The 17,163-nt window shown below is 50.9% G+C and overlaps 2 protein-coding genes across 5 annotated transcripts in view; both read right to left on the reverse strand.

Moving 5' to 3' along the window:
* WDR55 (WD repeat domain 55) overlaps positions 1-16,802 on the reverse strand; it is a 33,847-nt gene extending 17,045 nt beyond the window's left edge. Inside the window, exon 1 of the mRNA XM_045027700.1 lies at positions 16,549-16,802. The gene's annotated coding sequence lies outside the window, so the exon portion shown is untranslated. The remainder of the gene's footprint in view (positions 1-16,548) is intronic.
* On the reverse strand, positions 146-16,944 carry LOC123376052 (protein Red-like). 4 transcript variants are annotated; one of them, XM_045027704.1, is made up of 7 exons: positions 13,450-13,489; positions 10,528-10,618; positions 10,159-10,216; positions 9,319-9,407; positions 8,949-9,057; positions 3,686-3,720; positions 146-499 (listed from the first exon to the last, which is right to left on the reverse strand). In XM_045027704.1, exons 1-7 carry the CDS (start codon positions 13,472-13,474, stop codon positions 472-474), a joined length of 435 nt encoding a protein of 144 aa, XP_044883639.1. In that variant the 5' UTR covers positions 13,475-13,489; the 3' UTR covers positions 146-471. The 4 variants fall into 4 exon arrangements, with proteins under 4 accessions (XP_044883639.1, XP_044883638.1, XP_044883640.1 ...); XM_045027703.1 differs by having other exon boundaries at positions 146-525; XM_045027705.1 differs by lacking the exons at positions 3,686-3,720; positions 10,528-10,618; positions 13,450-13,489 and adding exons at positions 13,511-13,560; positions 16,912-16,944.
* Positions 16,945-17,163: the final 219 nt, after the last annotated feature.

Consider the following 17,163-nt stretch of genomic DNA (forward strand, 5'->3'; position numbering starts at 1 on the left):
GAAAGGGGTGATGCACAGTGATTGTCCACAGGAGAGAGAAAAAGGAAGCAGAAGCCTTTCAAACATTCCACAGGCAGCCCCCGCACATCCTGTCCATTCCAGCTGCAACCCAACAGGCCAAGCCCAAAGTGAGAAAACACACACACAGAGTTAGCGCAATTTTATTGCATCGACAAGGATTACAAATCACATGACGCAGCAGCACAGACTCTGGAAGAAGGGGCACAGTCTAGATGCACAGCCTCCAGCAGTCCAGGGCCCCAGGCTCCTCCAGACAGAGGACAGCTCCCCCCAAAGTGCATATGTACCCCCCCCTCATGCCACAAGCCCTGTTCTTTCCTGAGAGCAGAGCAGCTTTGTGCCAGAGCCTGCGACAGGAATCAGAACTGCAGAATTGTAATAGAAACGAAGTGTCCAGAAATCAAAGCCCCAGGGGCTCCAAGGATGAGACGCAGGAACTTGGCTGGGACGTCAGTACTTCGGTCTCTTCACCTCCACCCTGAAACCAGAGACACATGAGGCCAGCTGTCAGACATCAATCAGCATGTCAGTGCGGCCCTGGGGCTCTAATCTGAGGCTTCCCCTCAACCTGTTTCCTTATGGAGAATGAACGCTACCATGTATTCCCATAAGGTGCACCACTCTGGGAGAGCATCCCCCACGCCCACGCTGAAGCACCTACTTCCATAAGAATGGCCATACTGGGTCAGACCAAAGGTCCATCCATCCCAGTATCCTGTCTACTGACAGTGGCCAATGCCAGGTGCCCCAGAGGGAGTGAACCTAACAGGCAATGATCAAGTGATCTCTCTCCTGCCATCCATCTCCACCCTCTGACAAACAGAGGCTAGGGACACCATTCCTCACCCATCCTGGCTAATAGCCATTTATGGACTTAACCTCCATGAATTTATCCAGTTCTCTTTTAAACCCTGTTACAGTCCTAGCCTTCACAACCTCCTCAGGCAAGGAGTTCCACAAGTTGACTGTGCGCTGTGTGAAGAAGAACTTCCTTTTATTTGTTTTAAATCTGCTGCCCATTAACTTTATTTGGTGGTCCCTAGTTCTTATATTATGGGAACAAGTAAATAACTTTTCCTTATTCACTTTCTCCACACCACTCATCATTTTATATACCTCTGTCATTTAGTCTCCTCTTTTCCAAGCTGAGAAGTCCTAGCTTCTTAAATCTCTCCTCATATGGGACCCGTTCCAAACCCCTAAATCATTTTAGTTGCCCTTTTCTGAACCTTTTCTAGTGCCAGTAAATCTTTTTTGAGATGAGAAGACCACATCTGTAGGCAGTATTCAAGATGTGGGCGTACCATGGATTTATATAAGGGCAATAAGATATTCTCTGTCTTATTCTCTATCCCTTTTTGAATGATTCCTAACATCCTGTTTGCTTTTTTGATGCACACTGTGTGGACATCTTCAGAGAACTATCCACGATGACTCCAAGATCTCTTTCCTGATTAGTTGTAGCTAAATTAGCCCACATCATATTATATGTATAGTTGGGGTTATTTTTCCCCCAATGTGCATTACTTTACATTTATCCACATTAAATTTCATTTGCCATTTTGTTGCCCAATCACTTAGTTTTGTGAGATCTTTTTGAAGTTCTTCACAGTCTGCTTTGGTCTTAACTATCTTGAGCAGTTTAATATCATCTGCAAACTTTGCCACCTCACTTTTTACCCTTTTCTCCAGATCATTGATGAATAAGTTGAATAGGATTGGAACACCACTAGTTACCCCTCTCCATTCTGAAAATTTACCATTTATTCCTACCCTTTGTTCCCTATGTTTTAACCAGTTCTCAATCCATGAAAAGATCTTCCCTCTTATTCCATGACAACTTAATGTATGTAAGAGCCTTTGGTGAGGGACCTTGTCAAAGGATTTCTGGAAATTAAGTACACTATGTCCATTGGATCCCACTTGTCCACGTTTGTTGACCCCTTCAAAGAACTCTAATAGTTTAGTAAGACATGATTTCCCTTTACAGAAACCATGTTAACTTGTTGGGCAAAAGTCATGTTCTTCTGTGTGTCTGACAATTTTATTCTTTTGTTTCGACTAATTTGCCTGGTACTAACGTTAGACTTACTGGTCTGTAATTGCCAGGATCACCTCTACAGCCCTTTTTAAATATTGGCGTTACATTAGCTAATCTTCCAGTCATTGGGTACAGAAGCTGAATTAAAGGACAGGTTACAAACCATAGTTAATAGTTCCGCAATTTCACATTTGGGTAAATGCCATCTGGTCATGGTGACTTGTTACTGTTAAGTTTATCAATTAATTCCAAAACCTCCCCTAGTGACACTTTAATCTGTGAGAATTCCTCAGATTTGTCACCTACAAAGAACGGCTCAGGTTTGGGAATCTCCCTAACCTCCTCAGCCATGAAGACTGAAGCAAAGAATTCATTTAGTTTTTCCGCAATGACTTTATCGTCTTTAAGTGCTCCTTTTGTACCTTGATCGTCCAGGGCCCCACTGGTTGTTTAGCAGGCTTCCTGCTTCTGATGTACTTAAAACACATTTTGTTATTACCTTTGGAGTTTTTAACTAGCTGTTCTTCAAACTCCTTTTTGGCATTTCTTATTACATTTTTATACTTAATTTGGCAGTGTTTATGCTCCTTTCTATTTACCTCACTAGGATCTGACTTCCACTTTTTAAAAGATGCCTTTTTATCTCTCACTGCTTCTTTTACATGGCTGTTAAGCCACGGTGGCTCTTTTTTAGTTCTTTTACTGTGTTTTTTAATTTGGCAGGCATCCTGCCTTCCAAAGCAAGGCAGCACTACTGAAGAGACACTGTGTGTCTTGCTTGGTTCTCAAAGGCAAATACAAGCCGGAGGACTGGAGTTTGCAATGCAGGGAATAGCAGTGTACTGAGGGGTGCTCTGGCTGTCATACGCCCACATCAGAACCGTGGGCCCAAGCTGTCCCTCAGTTTAACCCTGGTGCAGACTTAAGCCCAAACACAGCTTCTCTTTGGGGCTCCCTGTGAAAAGTGGAGGAACTTAGCAGTACAGCCTCTGAGAGAGCCCTTCACGCCAGGCTGGGTCAGGCACTAGAGATACGATGATGCCATAGAAGGATCTGGGGAGATAACCTCTCCTCCATTTCTGATCCTGCTAGCTCAGAGCCTCTCAGATTCCTACGCCGGCTCAGCATGCTTGTGCTCAGGGCATTTAAGAAGAACATACTTCTGGGGGTGGAGAAGACAGCCCAGCCCAGGAGATTAACAATTGAAAGATGGGGTCTTGACCCACGCCCCAGAGGACGTGTCCATGATGGCATCTTTCTCCTGAGGGCTGTGGGGGCTAAGCCACAGCCCTCTGGGTAAGTTCTGGTGGAGGGGGAGTGAGCTGCAAGGGAGAATTGGCCTGGGAAGGATTGGAGAGTTTAATGCTATCAATTGGAATGGGTTTCTTCAGTACACAGAGCCTAGCGCTGGGGAGAGGCCTGTGGGACACCGGAATAAAATAGCTGGCTCCCTGGTTGGTAGTCTCTCAGAGATGAAGACTGGGGATCGCAGAGCCTCAGCCCCTCCTCCATCCAGTCCTGCTGTCCCCTGTGCTGGGGACAAAGGCTGGCAAGGTCCCAGTGCGGGCGCTGCAGCACTCTCCAGCAGCGAAGTCACATTAATGAAGAGGAGATTCCACTCACCCATCAGCCTCCAACTTCTTCCTTTTCTCAATGATCTGCAGAGAAAGCACAAAGACCATGTTGCAACATGAGAGCAACACAAGCTGCTCAGAGAGCCTGTGGCAGGGGGCTCTCCCTACCCACAGTGAAAGGTGAAGGCTCCATAGGGGAAGGAGCTGGTTTGCAGGTTCTCTGGCCTGGTAAGGGTGGAGCAGGAGCTAGGGCTTCCGAGCTGCAAGATCCACTCAGGCCTTGTCTACACTACAAGACTATTTCGAATCTACTTAAGTCAAATTTGTGGATTCGACCTTATGAAGTCGAATTTGTGTATCCACAGTAAATACACTAATTCGAATTTCTGAGTCCACAGTAACGGGGCTGGCGTCGACTTTGGAAGCGGTGCACTGTGGGAAGCTATCCCACAGTTCCCGCAGTCCCCGCTGCCCATTGGAATGCTGGGTAGAGCTCCCAATGCCTCCTGGGGGAAAAATGTGTCGAGGGTGCTTTTGGGTAACTGTTGTCATTGAACCGTCAATCACGCCCTCCCTCCCTGAAAGCTCCGGCGGGAAATCTGTTCGCGCCCTTCTCTTGTCAGTTACAGCGCGTACGCCACAGCACTGCGAGCATGGAGCCCGCTGCGATCATCGCTGCACTTATGGCCGTTGTCAACTCCTCGCACCTTATCGTCCACCTCTTCCACAGTCAGCTGCTGAGAAATCGTGCGAGGAGGCTCCGGCAGCGCGGTGAGGACAGGAATTCACAGAGTGGCGCAGACCTCTCACAAAGCAGGGTACGCCACGCCGTGGAGATCATGGTGGCAATGGGTCAAGTTCATGGTGTGGAACGGCGATTCTGGGCCCGGGAAACAAGCACGGACTGGTGGGACCGCATAGTGCTGCAGGTCTGGGATGAATCACAGTGGCTGCGAAACTTCAGGATGCGTAAGGGCACTTTCCTTGAACTCTGTGACTTGCTGTCCCCTGCCCTGAAGCGCCAGGACACCCGGATGCGAGCAGCCCTGAGTGTGCAGAAGCGAGTGGCCATAGCCCTCTGGAAACTTGCAACGCCAGACAGCTACCGGTCAGTAGCGAACCACTTTGGCGTGGGCAAATCTACCGTGGGGGTTGCTGTGATTGAAGTAGCCCACGCAATCGTTGAGCAACTTCTCTCAAAGGTAGTGACTCTCGGAAACGTCCAGGACATCATAGATGGCTTCGCCGCGATGGGATTCCCAAACTGCGGTGGGGCTATAGATGGGACTCACATCCCTATCCTGGCACCAGCCCACCAGGCCAGCGAGTACATTAACCGAAAGGGCTACTTTTCAATGGTGCTGCAAGCACTGGTAGACCATAGGGGACGTTTTACCAACATCTTCGTTGGGTGGGCGGGCAAGGTTCATGATGCGCGTGTGTTCAGGAACTCTGGTCTGTTTAAACGCCTCCAGGCAGGTACTTTCTTCCCGGACCACAAAATAACGGTTGGGGATGTGCAGATGCCTACAGTGATCCTCGGGGACCCAGCCTACCCGCTAATGCCCTGGCTCATGAAGCCCTATACAGGCGCCTTGGACAGAGAGAAGGAACTCTTCAACTCCCGGCTGAGCAAGTGCAGAATGGTGGTGGAGTGTGCTTTCGGACGTCTCAAGGGGAGATGGCGGAGCTTACTGACTCGCTCGGACATCAGCGAAAAGAATATCCCCGTAGTTATTGCTGCTTGCTGTGTGCTACACAATCTCTGTGAGAGCAAGGGCGAGACCTTTTTGTCCGGATGGGAGGTTGAGGCAAATCGCCTGGCTGCAGTTTACGCTCAGCCAGACACCCGTGCCGAGAGAATATCCCAGCGGGAAGCGCTGTGTATCCGGGAGGCTTTGAAAGCAAGTTTCCTCGGAGAGCAGGGTAACCTATGACTCTCCACTTGCTTTCAAGAGAAACTGACCCTGGGCCTGTGTCTGTATGTGTCGATTTCGATCTGCGGTTACATACCCCGTTCTCCAAGTTTCCCCCACTTCCAAAGCACGTTTTAAAGCAAATTAATTGTAACACTCATTATTAATAAATCTTTGTTTTACTTTGCATTTCTGTTCAGGTGTTGAAACATGGACGCATACTGTGTTGGGCACGGTGTGCACTGATGTACAGACCGCTTGTTCCATAGAGGAATGACATCCTCCTGCTCCTACATAGGTCTCTGGGGTGGGGGACGGTTGCAAGTGGTTGTGCATGAAGGGGAGGGTTTGCAGCAAGGGGTGGGTTTGCAGGAAGGGGCGAGTGGTGCCTTCTTTGGATAGGGGTTTGGATGACGGCAGTGGGCTGCGGGTTTGGGCGTAGGAAGGGGTGAAGGGTGTGGGGGAAGGGTGAGTATCTGTCCGTGGATGAGGGCTCTTGTTGGGGCTCAGGGCAGCGGAAAGGCTCGTTGCTACGGTGGAAGTGCATGGTAAGGGCCTTAACATTAAGGGGGTGGCAGGCGCTAGGACCCTGGACAAGCATACACATCACAGAATGACCCGGGGCAGCATACACCACACAGAGTGACCCTGGTGCCTACTGACTGCAGTGTGTGTGTGCCCTGCAGTTGATCATGCCCCCAAGTCTGTACCCTGGTAATGTAGGCTATACCGTGCAATTATAAATCCCCTCCCCCCCCCATACACAAAAAAATCCTCTGACACGAAAGACGTGACCGAAACAGTGAATAACAGCAAACAGCTTTTAATAATCTAATACACAGTGGGGGGATGAAACTTGGATTTGGGACTGGGTGAGCCTGTAAGGGAAGCACTTCTACAAATGTATAGCATGAGAGGTGTGTGGTACATTAGCGCTATGCAGTGGTGCAGTGACAGTTCTCACGGCCCCTACCGCCCCTCCGTCTTGTACTTTTGGGTGGGGGGGGGCAGGACTTCTTGGCGGGGGAGGGCGGTTGCAGATACACTGCAGGGGGGCTCTGTCCTCCTGCCTGCGGTCCTGCAGAACATCAACAAGGCGCCGGAGCGTGTCCGTTTGCTCCCTCATTAGCCCAAGCAGCGTTTGAGTCGCCTGCTGGTCTTCCTGCCGCCACCTATCCTCCCGTTCGATGTGTGTGCGATGCTGTTGACATAGGGTCTCCCTCCACTGTCTCTGCTCTGCCGCCTCGGCTCTGGAGCAGGCCATCAGTTCCGCGAACATCTCGTCCCTAGTCTTTTTCTTTCGCCGCCTAATCTGCGCCAGCCTCTGCGAGGGGGATGCCGGGGCAGTCCGGGAAAGAGCCGAAGCTGTGTGATGGGAAAAGTAAGTGATTTCCTTGAACAGATACATGTTTGCGAACAGTGAACACAGTCTAGTCAGTTTCTCTGAACAAGACCATACAGGGCAACAAGTCTCACGAGATCTCAGGACAAGTTCGAGATTTCGGAATACGCTCTCATTGGCTGCGGCATTGCACAGGAGAGCGGACAAGTGGGGAGAGACAGCTGAATCCGTCTAGCAGACAGTCCTGGTAAGCCTTACAGTACATTCTGCTTATCAGTTAATGGATAGCTGTGCCCTCCCGCTAAATGCAATCTGGAAATCATATACTCTGACCCTTTTCCAGCCACTCCCGCCAGTGCACGGGAAAGATCAATGTATGCTTTTCCTATGTGGCCTACAACACATGGCTGTTAAGCGAGGGTCATTGTTATGCAAAGTAAAAGTCAACCATTCACAACAGTAACAATACACTAATTGCCCTAATTAGATGCAGCATTTCATGAACGAGATCACCCTGAGGCGGGTCCCTCGGAGTCACAAAGAGCGGATGCTAAGGGAAGCCCTGCAGAGACCAGGACCATATGCGGCCATGCTTGTGGAGGCGATGATTCCCATGTACATAAGGATGTCCTGGCGCGGAAGAGTGTGCTTCCACGGAGCACCCAACAAGGCACCTCTCCCCAGGAACCTCCTGCGGAGGCTTTTCGAGGACCTCTATGAGACCTTTGTTGAATTGTCCCTGGAGGATTATTGTTCAATCCCTATATGTGTGGACCTACTTTTCATATAGTTTTCATTGAAAATTTTATATATAGTATTTCTATTTTTTTATACCTGTTTTATAAAAAATAAATGTTTACATGTTTATAGCACTTACCGCCTGATCCTTCCCCTGATTCAGAGCCCGGGTTAACGGCCGGGGAGGGTTGGTAGGGGATCTCTGTGAGGGTGATGAAGAGATCCTGGCTGTCAGGGAAAGCGGTATTGTGTTCGCTGTCGCCTGCGCCGTCCTCCACAGACCCTTCCTCATCTTCCCCATCGGCGAACATCGAGGAGGAACTGTCCAGGTTCACTATGCCATCCACTGAGTCCACGGTCACTGGTGGGGCAGTGGTGGCAGACCCACCTAGAATGGCATGCAGTGCCTCGTAGAAGCGGCATGTCTGGGGCTGGGCTCCGGAGCGTCCGTTTGCCGCTCTGACTTTTTGGTAGCCTTGTCTCAGGTCCTTGATTTTCACGCGGCACTGCATTGCATCCCGGCTGTATCCTTTCTCTATCATTGCTTTGGAGACCTTCTCGAAGGTCTTTGCATTCCGCTTGTTGGAGCGCAGCTCCGACAGCACAGACTCCTCACCCCACACACCGATCAGATCCAGGACTTCCCGGTCTGTCCATGCTGGGGACCTCTTTCTATTCTTGGATTGGCCGGACTCCTCTGCTGGAGAGCTCTGCATCGTTGCAGGTGCTGCGGAGCTCGCCCCGATGTCCAGCCAGGACGTCAGATTCAAAGTACCCAGACAGGAAAAGGAATTCAAATTTTCCCGGGTCATTTCCTGTGTGGCTGGTCAGAGAATCCAAGCTCGGACTGCTGTCCAGAGTGTCAACAGAGTGGTGCACTGTGGGATAGCTCCCGGAGCTACTAAGTTCGATTTGCATCCACACCTAGCCTAATTCGAGCTAGCCATGTCGAATTTAGCGTTACTCCACCTGTCGGGGTGGAGTACCGAATTCGAACTAAAGAGCCCTCTAGTTCGAATTAAATGGCTTCCTGGTGTGGACGGTTGAGCGGTTAGTTCGAATTAACGCTGCTAAATTCGATTTAAAGTCCTAGTGTAGACCAGGCCTCAGAGACAGTTCTGTTCAACCAAACCAATTTGTACTGGTGGGAAGAGGGAGTGGGTGAGGCCAGAGGAATGAAGTCAGGTTCCCACTCCTGGACAACACTGGAGACAGCTCAACCAATCCCAGAACCCAAGGGATCCTTCCTCTGGGTGCTGACTGTTCAACAGCACCCCCAGCAGGGAAACAGCTGTGTCCTGCACCCAGACACTCACCGCACTGATCTTCTTCCACTGCCGGTCCAGCTCGGCTTTGTCATTGGTCTCCTTGAAACGGCGTGTTTTACGGCCCTCTGACATCTTGATTCCGTACTGGAAAGCCGCTCTGGAGTGAAGAGGTGAACAGAGGGGAGCTCAGGTGTGGAGGACAACTGGGCAGGTGGCTGCAGACCAGCCAGGCTGCCTGTATTAAGATTAGGGTTTTATCTCCACTGGGCCAGGTAGGAATCTCCGGAGGGTTACTGAGAAGGGACCATCCTCCCCAAGGGGCACAGCTGCTGCCTAGGTCCCATCACCCACTCTGCTCTCTCCACCCTGGTGGGGTCCCTTCCCCCCTACCCAACTTCTGGGGGAGCACCAGACTTACTTGGGCAGAGCCTCTTTGTTGTTCATGTACTCGCTGTACTCCTCCTGCGTGTCAAAGTCCCAGCGGCCCAGAGGCCCCTTCTTGTTACCCTGCAGCAGGAGAAAGGGGCTTAGGTGTTCATCAAGGAAGCTGGCTGATACTCCCCATGCAGATTGCAGGTCCGGGGAGACAAACAGGCTTGGGGATCTTATTCCAAACCAAGCCAGGCTTGAGCAGAGAGCAGTCTGATCTCCCCCGCTTGGCGGGGACGCATAGTTCTGGAAGCTCCTGGATACCATCTCTGAGAAGGTCATAGCTCCACATGGGAGATGCTTCCATGAGCGTGCCCAGAACTAGAGAGAGCTGGTACGAGATGCCAGTCACTGCATCCATGGGGGGTTTTCCTCCCCACAGCTCTCAGAGGCAGCAGAAAGGCAAGTCTTTAGATGGAGTCTCTAATTTATCTTTCCTTGCTGGCTAGCCCCTGCTCACCCACCTCCTTTGAAACAGGAAGTCCTGAAGGCAGACAGGATGCAAAGGCCTGGCTCCAGTCTTGACCAATGAGCAAAGCTAAGAGGAGTGAAGGGCCAGGGAGCCAAGCCGCCACAATCCAACTAGAATCCCTCCCCCAGTCATCCATTGAGCACCAGATGGCAGGTAATTTTCACCCTCCTCTCCCCCATAGCAAACAGGGCAGAAAGATCCAGCTGCAGCGCAGAGAGAACAAGCACTTTCATCTATCTGAGAAACAGTTATATTGTGGAGCCAGGAGTCCATGTCCAGACCGACCTGCACAGATTCTGTCCTGTGGCTCCTTTGAGCCTCTGTTTTACATCAGCCTCATGAGCTGGCTGGGAATACCTGATCCATTTTGCTGTAGTCCACCTCTTCATCACTGTCCACAGCCATGTCGTCCATGCTGAAAGGGGAGGGGGAGAGTCAGCTGAGGCACCGCCTGAGACCGTGTAGCACACACAGTTCAACCAAAGGTACTCAAGTCCTCTCTGTTCTGGCAATGCAGGACTCTATGTACATCTGACTAACTTTAGCTGGGCAGCTCCCTGGGCCAGATGACAGCATCTGCTCCCTCCAGCAAGCTGACCGCTCCCAACCAGCCTGCAGGGCCAGGCAAGTGCCTGTCTGGGCTCCTCAGCTCTGACCAAAACCCCCAGCTGCCTGGGAAGCAGCTGCACAGTGACCCCCTTCCCCCAGTAAGCGGAGAGCCCTTACGTGGCAGGGTAGCACTCAGCGTAGCTGTTTGACATCCCGAAGAAATCGCCCAACTGCTTCTTATCCTCAGGCTTCTTTAATGTGTCACGTGCTAAAGAAAATGCAGCAAGGAGACAGTGTCTGACAGTCGCAGGGAGGGGGCATAGGAACTGGCGGCACAGATGGAGCCAGTGTGGGGAATATGCAGGGCAAGGCACAGACTGGGTGGGAAATGGAGAGGGCTGAGATGGTCAGCAGAGCCCCTTCTCTGGTGGGATGCACCAGGCGACTGCTCGTGGTTTGGACCCAACATACCACAAGGGACACAGTGTTCAGGTGGCTTTTCCCATCCAGTTCTCCTCTCCCAACAGCAAAGTGTGTGTGTGAGAGAGACAACCCCTACGGAAGGAGGGACATGCTGAGGGGAGAGGAGCCCTCCTGCAGCACAGATGCCCAGACATACCATCAGACTGCAAGCGAGAGAAGCCCAGAGGCAGGGTGGTTGATGTGTGAGCATAAAGGATATGATTCTGCTCCCTCCCAGCCAGCTGCTCCAGCGAACGTCTCATTGATGGATTTAATCAGCTCCTTGGCTGAGCCTGGCCCTGGGTACGTCTACACTACGGGATTATTCCGATTTTACATAAACCGGTTTTGTAAAACAGACTGTATAAAGTCGAGTGCACGCGGCCACACTAAGCACATTAATTCGGTGGTGTGCGTCCATGGTCCGAGGCTAGCGTAAATTTCTGGAGCGTTGCACTGTGGGTAGCTATTCCGTAGCTATCCCATAGTTCCCGCAGTCTCCCCCGCCCCTTGGAATTCTGGATTGAGATCCCAGTGGCTGATGGAGCAAAAATCATTGTCGCGGGTGGTTCTGGGTAAATGTCTTCAGTCATTCCTTCCTCCTGGAAAGCAACGGCAGACAATCATTTTGCACCCTTTTTCCCTGGATTGCCCTGGCAGACGCCATAGCATGGCAACCATGGAGCCTGTTTTGCTTTTTGTCACTGTCACCGTATGTGTACTGGATGCAGCTGACAGAGGCGATACTGCAGCGCTACACAGCAGCATTCATTTGCTTTTGCATGATAGCAGAGATGGTTACCAGTCGTTCTGTACCGTCTGCTGCCATTGTAAATTGGCAATGAGATGACAGTTATCTGTTGTTCTGTACTGTCTCCTGCTGTCATGGGTGCCCCTGGCTGAGGTCAGCTGGGGGCGCAAAGACAAAAATGGGAATGACTCCCCGAGTCAATCCCTCCTTTATGGTATCTAAAAATAGAATCAATCCTGCCTAGAATATGGGGCTAGTGTACTAGAGAACCAGTGTATCAGAGAACCAGAGAGCACAGCTGCTCCGTGTCAGACCCCGCAGAAATGATGAGCTGCATGCCATTCACGGGGGGTGCCCCTGCAACAACCCCACCCATTGCTTCCCTCCTTCCCCAACCTTCCTGGGCTACTGTGGCAGTGTCCCCCCTATTTGTGTCATGAAGTAATAAAGAATGCAGGAATAAGAAACAGTGACTTGTTAGTGAGATAAAATGAGGGGAAGGCAGCCTCCAGCTGCTATGATAGTCCAGGCAGGACATTAAGCGGTGTGTGGGAGAGGACCCCAGCATCCCATTGCTATGATAGTCCAGGCAGGACATTAAACGGTGCGGGGGAGAGGAGCCCAGCATCCTGCTGCTATGACAGTCCAGGCAATACAGAATCTTTTCTTTACACATGAAAGGGAGGGGGCTGATGGAGCTCAGCCCCCAGTTGCTATGATGAGGACCGTTACCAGCCGTTCTGTACCATCTACTGGGAATGACCGGGAATCGTTCCTATTTTTACCCAGGCGCCCCCAGCCAGCCTCACCTGAGGCCAGCCAGGAGCACTCATGGGCAGATGATGGTATTCAGCAGCTATCAAGCATGTTGTACCGTCTGCCACCGGGTAGGGAAGAGGAGCGGATACTGCTCTTCACTGCCGCAGCATCGCGTCTACCAGCAGCATTCAGTAGACATAGGGTGACACTGAAAAAAGTCAAGAAACGATTTTTTCCCCTTTTCTTTCACGGGGGTCAGGGGGTAAATTGACGAGCTATACCCTGAACCACCCTGGACAATGTGTTTGACCCTATAGGCATTGGGAGCTCAGCCAAGAATGCAAATGCTTTTCGGAGTCTGCTGTGGACTGTGGGATAGCTGGAGTACTCAGTACACCCTCCCTCCCTCCATGAGCGTCCATTTGATTCTTTGGCTTTCCGTTACGCTTGTCACGCAGCACTGTGCTGTGGACTCTGTATCATAGCCTGGAGATTTTTTTCAAACATTTTGTCATTTCGTCTTCTGTAACGGAGCTCTGGTAGAACAGATTTGTCTCCCCATACAGCGATCAGATCCAGTATCTCCCGTACGGTCCATGCTGGAGCTCTTTTTGGATTTGGGACTGCATCACCACCCGTGCTGATCGGAGCTCCACGCTGGGCAAACAGGAAATGAAATTCAAAAGTTCGTGGGGCTTTTCCTGTCTACCTGGCCAGTGCATCCGAGTTCAGATTGCTGTCCAGAGCGGTCACAGTGGTGCACTGTGGGATACCGCCCGGAGGCCAATACCGTCGATTTGCAGCCACACTAACCCTAATCCGATATGGTAATACCGATTTTAGTGCTACTCCTCTCGTTGGGGAGGAGTACAGAAACCGATTTAAAGAGCCCTTTATATCGATATAAAGGGCCTCGTAGTGTGGACGGGTGTGGCGTTAAATCGGTTTAACGCTCCTAAAATCGGTTTAAACGCGTAGTGTAGACCAGGCCCCAGAGAGGCTCAGCAGCCCTCCTTCCAGGGTGCAAGCTAGATGGTCAGCCAAGACACCACCGAGATGCTCAATTCCACTCTCCCCCATGCGCACACAGCGGCTGCTAGCAGGGCTGATGATTCCCCACTACATACATGGGGACACCAGCAGAGCCCCCATTGCTCATCTGACATGCATCCAAAGAGTGGAGCCGACCTGCATGTGTCCTGCATCTTCCTCCTCCTCCACGGCTGCCTCCAGCTTCCCTAGGGGGAAGGAGAAAGAGAACATCAGATTTAAGTGAGGGAAGGTGCATCCTGGGGAGCAGGTCGCCAGCGCTGCCTCCAGTCAGATACAACCAAGGGAACACACTCAAGACAAATGGGCCCACTCCAGCCCCAGCAAGAAATGTCCCCTGGGGCTAGGACCCAGGAGACGCTACTATGACAGATATGACTATTTCCTGCTATAGCCTGGAAAAATCCCATTGAACTAAGTATCTTTCGAGTCCACTGTATCAAACATAAAGGTTACGTGTTATCGAGGAGTGTATGTGACCTTGCTAGAGGGGAGATGGGATATGAGTTGGAACTTCCAAGGTCTATACTGAATAATGAGCCCAGAATGAGCTTTTGGACAGACAGTGTCAAGTGGGGGAATCTCTAGGGGAGGAAAATGCAAATTCTCAACTCTAGTTATGCAAAAGCCCTCTAGAGCTATCTCCTGAGGAGAGGATGATTGTCTACTGCTTATCTGTTTCCAGAATCTGAAGATCAAAGGGCCAGGCTGTAAAAGGACAGACTAACCCATTCACGGATGTACTTGTTCTGGGCTGAAGCTGTTATGAATAAACACACAGCCATGAAAAAACACGTCACGGACCAGAAATCTGGTCTTTTGTGTGCTTTTACCTTATACTATACTTATTTCATGGAGGAGACCAGCGTTTATCAAATTGGGGGTCCTGACCCAAAAGGGAGTTGCAGGGGAGTTGTAAGGTTATTGGGGGGGAGGGGGGCGATTGTGGTATTGCCGCCCTTACTTCCGCGGTGCCTTCAGAACTGGGCAGCCGGAGGCTAGCAACTGTTGGTTAGGCACCCAGCTCTGAAGGCAGCACCCTGCCAGCAGCAGCACAGAAGTACGGGTGGCAATGCCAGACCATGCCACTCTTACTTCTGCACTGCTGCCTGCAGAGCTGGGCAGCTGGAGAGTGGTGGCTGCTGACTGAGGGCCCACCTTCCAGACAGCAGCGGAGAAGTAAGGGTGGCAATATCATACCATGCCAGCAGCCGCCGCTCTCCAGCTGCCCAACTCTGAAGGCAGCACCGCCACCAGCAGCAGCGCAGAAGTAAAGGTAGCAGTACCGCAACCGCCCCTACAACAACCTTGCGACTCCCCACAACTCCTTTTTGGGTCTGGACCCTACAATTACAACACCGTGAAATTTCAGATTTAAATAGCTGAAATAATGAAATTTACTATTTTAAAAATCCTTTGACTGTGAAATTGACCAAAATGGACCGTTAATTTGGTAGGGCCCTAGTTATGAACTTGTAGCCACAGAAAAAGCCCTTTGTGGATTTGAAGGACTGACTTCACCAGAGCCCTTGTTGGAGTGAGGGGGTGATCTCTGGAAAGCTTATTAGCATTCTTTGTTTTAATGTGTTTTCTCTATAATGCTTTCACCTTCAGAATAAATGTGCTTGCTTAGAAAACAGTTGTGGGGTAACTTGTAACTGTGCACAATCACACTGCTTAAAGCCTCTGAAGAGGAAGAGCAAAGTACAGCCACTGGCCTGTCTAGGCTGCCTGGCTTGCTGGGAATAACACAGTGTAGGCAGGGAACTGTGCAGCCCAGAAAAACCCCAGTCAGGAGGGAGAGAGGCATGTGCTTCCACCCAGCTGAGGGGAGTACAGGTGCAGTTGTCCTGAACTATGACAGCTGCTCCCCTCACAGCAGGTTAAAGGGAAGACAAAATGTCCCTGAGTCCTCCATGGGGCACAAAGAGAAGGGCAGGGCTACTGGGCTCCACTGAGGAAGAAGAGTTGCTGCTAAGGACCCGCAGGGGATGCAAAAGGAACACCTACTGTTTATAAAAATGGAATCAGTTAACACAGCCCTTCTCCTGTAGCGTGGACAGAGTCTTGGGCCTGGTCTACACACAGGAATTGGACTAGTTTAACTAAATCTGTGTAAAAACCAGTTTAGTTAAATGAGTGTAAATCAATACAAGTGTGTCCATAAAGGGGTTTGCTGTGGTGTAACTGAATCAGTTTAAAAACACACCTTTGGTTAGACCAGTGTGAGTTCCTGTGTAGACACAGTTGAAGAGGTGAATGTACTGAATCAAAAGTGCAGACAGACAATGCCAGCAAAAGCCAGATATGATGCAAGCAGGTCAAGGCCCCAAGTATAAGGGGGACAAACTAATTGCTGTAGAATCATGCTCAGGAATCTCAGCACTCCTTTTAGAAACAACACAAACAAGCCAGCAAGTCAGTGGCACTGATGCCTGTGGAAAAAAAACAAAACTTTCAAGTGCAATCCAAACACTAACACATAGGCAGGTCCACCCAGGCCTACAGGCAGCCTGTAACCAGAGTTCTCAGGGGTGCACTAGCCCATTCATCTCAATGAGACATTAACGCAGAAGGTTAATGATATTTAAAATACCAACTCTAGTAGCTACTACAGAAGAATGACTACACTGGGTCAGACCAAAGGGTCCATCTAGCTCAGTATCCTGTCTTCCCACAGTGGCCAATGCCAGGTGCCCCAGAGGGAATGAACAGAACAGGTAATCATCAAGTGATCCATCCCATCGTCAGCTTCTGGCAAACATCCTGGCTAATAGCCATTGATGGACCTACCCTCCATGAATTTATCTAATTTTTTTTAACCCAGTTATAATCTTGGTCTTCACAACATCGTCTGACAAGGAGTTCTACAGGTTGAATGTGCATTGTGTGAAGAAATACTTCCTATTATTTGTTTTAAACCTGCTGCCTCTGTCATATACCCCCTTAGTCAGCTCTTCTCCAAACTGACAAATCCCAGTTTTTTTAATCTCTCCTCAGATGGAAGCTGTTCCATCCCCCTAATCATTTTAACTCCTCTCCTGAGCACTTTGGCAGGAACATCGAGTTAATCTGCTTGCCCATGAGTGCAGGGTGCAGTGACAAGCCTGTCCTCGTGCCGGGAGCCAGGGAGTCGATGTCCAGGTTTGCTGAATCGGGAAATGAGGGATACAAACCTCCCTTCCTTACTCCAAAGGGGGGTGGGGGGAAGGGAAAGAAAAGTTTCCTCCCGCTACCGTGCGCCAAAAGCCTCAAGCAGCCTCCTGTCCCCCGTCCCCCACCAGCAGCTTCTCTCTCTGATGCGGCTGCAGCACCGGGGGTCGATCTGCAGCTCCGCACACGCGGGAGCAGCCCAAGAAAGGCTAAGGCCGGACCGGGACACGAGGGCCGCTGGCTGGCCGGGGACAGCGAGGGCAGAACAGGGTCCCGCGAGGCAAGGGGGTGGGGCAGGGCGCATTTCCCCCCAACGCTGCAGCCTCGGGCCGTGACAGGAGGGGACGGAGTGACCGGCTCTGATACAGGAATTGGCTCGTGCTCACCTCTCTGGGCGCCGCCATCTTGGTACGGATCGGTCCTGGCAGGGGAGTAGTGGATGCGTTTCAGCCAGGCGCTTGCGGTAGGCGCCGGGCTGGCCTTTCCCCGTCCAGGACCCTATAATGTTTAATCTCTTACTTTAATTATTTGCATGGCGCCGCCCCACTGAGAACTCTTAGAGCTCTCGGACAGCTTATGCAAGCGGGCCGGCTTTAGCTCAGCGGTTACTTCACGATTTCAACTCGTTGAAAACCCAG

Source organism: Mauremys mutica, chromosome 8 (assembly GCF_020497125.1).
Source record: "Mauremys mutica isolate MM-2020 ecotype Southern chromosome 8, ASM2049712v1, whole genome shotgun sequence".
In the NCBI taxonomy this organism is placed as follows: domain Eukaryota; kingdom Metazoa; phylum Chordata; order Testudines; family Geoemydidae; genus Mauremys; species Mauremys mutica.